Genomic DNA, 4545 nt, shown 5'->3' with positions numbered 1-4545 from the left:
CGCGGGCCCGGCGCGCCGCGCCCCGCCTCTTATGGCGCCCTCTTGTGGGCCGGAAGACTCGGAGCTGCACTTCCGGTGCATGCATCCGTTTTAAAGTCCCTCCGGAAACACTCTCCGTCTGCACTTCCGGTTTCATTCCCTCGCTTTTTAAGTTCCCCCTGCGAACGCGCGACCAATGAGATCTGCGTTCCGGCCGCCATGGCCGCGGCGGGCGGCGGTGGGGATGGAGGGGCCGGGCCGGGCCGAGCCTTGCAGACCGCGATGAGGGCGGCGAGCGGGGCTTTGGAGATGGACAGCGCGGGGAGGACGCGGGTGAGCATCACAGCCCTGGGGAGGGGGGACTGCTCTCTTGCCGCACCTCCGCCCACCCCCCCCCCCGCCCCCAACGTCTTGTGGCCATCCCTGCCTCATTCCTATTTAATTTCGCTGCAGGAAGCCTATGTGGAGTACCTGAAGAGCATCACCCTCATCTCACAGGCCCTGCAAGACGAGGCAGTGCTGACAGGTAACCTCCCCCCTGCTGTCCCTCCCCCCTGCCCCACACATGGGAGCTCAGCATGACACTCCCATATCGCAGAGGACAGCGAAGGGCTCGGCCCCAACACTCCCAAAATGCTGAAGCTGGCAGAGCAGTGCCTGGAGAGAGTCAAGTCCTTGGCAGCCACGCTGGGTGAGTAATGTCACCCCCAGGTGGATTGAAGTCCTTAACAGGGGCTGATGGACCCATGTCACCCTCCATAGGGCAAAAAACAAACAAGGCAAAACCGAGCGTGCCGGGGGGCCGGCACCCATCTCCAGGCACCGCAGGGTTTTCTCTGATGAAGGAGGCAAGCTGTCACCCTTCCTGCCACCGGAGATCTTCCAGAAGCTGCAGATCGCTGAGGCACAGAGCGCACGCAAGTAAGTGGGGCTGAAGGACAGCAGTTGAATAGGAACCGGGGCACAGATCCTATGGGGGAGTGGGAAAAGGTGGGTCGGGGGGACCTAATTGCTCCCCTCAGTGACCTGAAAGCAGAGCAGTGTTGGGCTCTTCTACCAAGCCACAAGCAGGTAGGTGTGGTGCTTAGGGATGTGGTTTATAGATAGGGTTGGTAATGCTATGTTAATGGTTGGTCTTGATGTCCTCCAAAGGACAAGAGATATGCTAATTTACTGCAGAGAAGGTTAAGGTTGGATATCAGGAAAAATTTCTTCTCAAATGGAGTGGTGATACACCAGCACAGACTGCCCAGGGAGTGGTTGGGTCCCAGAGGTGTCCCAGAATTGCAGAGATGTGGCACTGAGGGATGTGGTTATGGGCATGGTGGGGTGGATTGGAGTGGGCTTGGGGATCACTGAGGTCTTCTTAAACCTGGAAGGGTCCCAGCTGGCCAGAATCCCTGGTTCGCATACAAAGCCACAGCAGTGTTCATCTCATTCTCTGCAGGGAGCTGACACCACTGGAAGAGGCATCGCTGCAGAACCAGAAGCTGAAAGCTGCCTATGAGGCACGGGTGGCACGGCTCAACCCCAGCCAGGCCCTGCAGAAAACCTCGCTGGTGAGTGGGGAGCTGAGTATGATGGGTCCTATGCTGGGACTTTGAGCAGGTGTCACCCATAATGTTCATTGCTTGGCAGACGCTGTCTCTACAACGGCAGATGATGGAAAATCTGGTGATTGCCAGGGCACGAGAGGAGACCGTATCCTTTCCACTAAGAGAGCTCAAAGCAGGGGTCCTGCAGCTGGGCCTGGCTTCCTGCTGCAGGCCCTTGTTCCTTGCCCCAGGATGCACCAATCCAGCACGTGCATTTGGTTTTGAGTCTTGCCCTGTTCCTGGCTGATGTGGGGGTACAGATCGAAGCCACATGGACAGGCTGGATGCTGCTTGTCCAGCTCTATCCAAGCTGCCCATGTGTCCTTGCTCTGGGGGTCCCTGGGAGCTGTGCCTCCCCATGTACTCTGTCAGTGCTTGTGGCTGTTACTTTGTCAGCCACCCCAGGGCTGTGCTGGGTGAGATGCTGGCTCACTGCTGCGGCACTTCCAATGCCTTAACTCTGCCCTGGCCCAGCTGCAGAGGAAAATGGAGGAGCGGCGGCTGCGGCTGCAGGAGGCGGCCAACAGGTGAGGGAGTTGGGGTGTCCCAGTAGGACCTGCAAGGTTGCGGAGCTCCCTGCACACCCCCCACCTGGCACTGTGGCACTCGCAGGAGGTTCTCCAGCAGTGTGGCCCTAACCCCTGAGGAGCAGGAGCAGAGAGAGCTCTATGCTGCCATCCTCGAGTATGAACAGGACCACGTGAGTATGCGCTGAAGGCTGCTGCTGTGGGTGCCATGAATGCAGAGGGCTGTGCTGGGAATCAGGGAGAGGAGGGGCTATTCCCACATCCCCACTAACCTGCTGCAAGCACTCCCCCAGGACTGGCCACGGCAGTGGAAGGCCAGGATGAAGAGGAGCCCGTCAGACCTGTCACTGGTGACAGGGCTCTTCTCCTGCCTCCTCAGGTACTGCAGGGCTGGCAGGGTCACAGCCACTTGCCATTGTCCCCTGCTCACCCCTGTCCCTCTGCTTCCAGCTTCCCAGAGCACCCCATAGCTCAGCTCCTGCGCAAGCTGCAGTGTGCGGTGTACACTCGGCTGTACCCGGCCGTCAGCCAGAGCAACCCCGAGGCCACTCCTGCAGCCCCCACCGGCCTTGCCTTCCTCTCACTGGATGCCGGAGGGCTGCTGCCTGCAGAGCCAGGGGGCCGGCGGCTCCGAGCCTCCCGCAGCCTGCACTGCATGTTCTCAGTGCCTGAGCACGGCCCAGCCACACTGCGGCACAGCATCTCTGGAGCAACCCTGGCTGATGGCAGCCCCGACGCCTCCAGGGCTGAAAGGGACCCCCGGTCTCCCCGGGAGAGCTCTTTTGAGGACCTGGAGCGGTTCCTGGCATCGCCTGAGGACTGGCCCCCAGCAGAGCCCATGGCTGGGCCCACGCCTGCCGCATCGCTGCAGGAGCAGCTGAAGGGCATTGTGCGGGACATCCACAATGCCATTGGTGAGGGGCGGCCGTGGCTCTGGGAGGGTGGAGGGGTGACGTGGCAGGCCAGGGTCTCACTGTACCCAGCCGGGTGAGCTGCGTAACTCCTCCCTTCCCAGACAGGCTGCTGTCCCTGACCCTGCTGGCCTTTGAGGGGTTGAGCACCGCTGCTGGCAAGGACCAGTGCCTGGCCTGCATCGAGGATGCTTTCTTCCCTCCATTGTGGGCCCCGCTGCTGGCCCTCTACAGGTACCGTGGGCCCAGGGCTGAACTGGGGGCTGCTGTTACGGCCCCTCCCTGCCAGCCCCCACCCTTTTGCCCATAGGAGCGTGCACCGGCCCCAAGAGGAAGCCCTGGCTCGCAGCATGGAGCGGCACCGCCATGCCAGCCCTGCCGACCTGGGGCTGTCCCCTCGGCTCTTCCCCACTGCGCCCGGCCGCCTGGCCTACGGTGCTGCCATCGAGGAGCTGTGCCTCATCCCCCTGGAGACTTGTCCCCGCAGGAAGCTGGACTGCATCGGTGCGTGGCCGGGGCGGGCACGGGCTGGGCGCTGCGGTGGCCAAGGGATGGCCCTGAGTGCTCTGCTCTGTGCCGCAGTGCGAGCCCTGCGCAGCATCTGTGAGTGTGCCGAGGAGTACTGCAGCACCCGCGACAGCCGTGCTGCCACTGCTGGCACCATGTGAGTATGGGGTGAGGAGTGCAGCCCTGCTGCCATGGGGCTGGGGAGGTGGGCTGTTGGGTCTGGGGCTGCTGGTTCGCACCGGAGGGGCTGGCAACTCCTGTAGGGGTGTCTGTCAGCCTGATGGTCCCTGTCGTGGGTGGACAGCGATGCTGGTTGTGCTGGGGCTGAGGGTTCCTGCTGCAGCACTCTGACAATTCCTGTTGTGGTTGTTAACGGTACCCCACAGGGTTTGCTGTTCCCATTTTGGGGAACTGATGGTTCTGTTGCCATGCTGGGGGAGCCAGTGGTGCCCAGTGCCATAGCAGTTGGGCTGATTGCCCTTTTGCCACGGTGTCAGGGCTGATAGTTCCACTGCCGGGCTGACGGGGCAATGGTCCCAGTGCCATGGTGGTGGGGTCTGAGCGTTCCATTACCGTGGAGGCGGTGAGCCCGACTTCCCCATCGCCACGGCAGCGGGCCTACGGTCCTTTAGCCACGGTGATGGGAGCCAATGGCCCCGTTGCCACGGTGACGGGCCCGATGTTCCCGTCGCCACGGTGACGGGACCCCTGACGATGCACGTGGCAGCGGGGCGGATGAGCTGCTGCCTCTCCTGTCCTACGCGGTGCTGCGCAGCGCGCTGCCCCAGCTGCTGTCGGAGTGCGCCGCGCTGGAGGAGTTCATCCACGAGGGGTAGGTGCCGGGTGCGGGGCGTGCCGACCGCCTGCTGCCCCGCGCCCACCGCGTGCTGTCGGCGTGCCGCAGGTGCCTGCTGGGCGAGGAGGGATACTGCCTGACGTCGCTGCAGAGCGCGCTGGCCTTCCTGCAGAGCCTGCCCTGAGCTGCCGGCAAGTGCTGCGCTCCTCCCGACAGATCGGAAGATCTCG

General features: G+C 62.8%; 1 protein-coding gene across 1 annotated transcript; it reads left to right on the top strand.

Annotated features, from left to right (window-relative positions):
* The first annotated feature begins 140 nt into the window (after window positions 1-140).
* On the top strand, window positions 141-4526 carry VPS9D1 (VPS9 domain containing 1). Its single transcript, XM_010718172.3, has 15 exons — window positions 141-312; window positions 433-505; window positions 578-674; window positions 742-900; window positions 1427-1538; window positions 1618-1680; window positions 2049-2101; window positions 2187-2274; window positions 2395-2480; window positions 2552-3015; window positions 3117-3246; window positions 3323-3516; window positions 3595-3676; window positions 4247-4351; window positions 4424-4526. The coding sequence occupies exons 1-15, from the start codon at window positions 199-201 to the stop codon at window positions 4497-4499; spliced, it is 1896 nt and encodes a 631-aa protein (XP_010716474.1). The 5' UTR covers window positions 141-198; the 3' UTR covers window positions 4500-4526.
* Window positions 4527-4545: the final 19 nt, after the last annotated feature.

Source organism: Meleagris gallopavo, chromosome 13, assembly GCF_000146605.3.
Source record: "Meleagris gallopavo isolate NT-WF06-2002-E0010 breed Aviagen turkey brand Nicholas breeding stock chromosome 13, Turkey_5.1, whole genome shotgun sequence".
Lineage (NCBI taxonomy): Eukaryota > Metazoa > Chordata > Aves > Galliformes > Phasianidae > Meleagris > Meleagris gallopavo.
The sequence above is the reverse complement of the archived record's forward strand: the minus strand, read 5'-3'. Positions and strand labels throughout refer to the sequence as shown.

Coding starts and splice junctions, on each gene's coding strand:
- VPS9D1 (XM_010718172.3), top strand. CDS start 199: ATGGCCGCGGCGGGCGGCGGTGGGGATGGAGGGGCCGGGCCGGGCCGA. Junction 3,016..3,116: donor GGACATCCACAATGCCATTG/GTGAGGGGCGGC, acceptor CTCCCTTCCCAG/ACAGGCTGCTGTCCCTGACC. Junction 3,517..3,594: donor CAGGAAGCTGGACTGCATCG/GTGCGTGGCCGG, acceptor TCTGTGCCGCAG/TGCGAGCCCTGCGCAGCATC.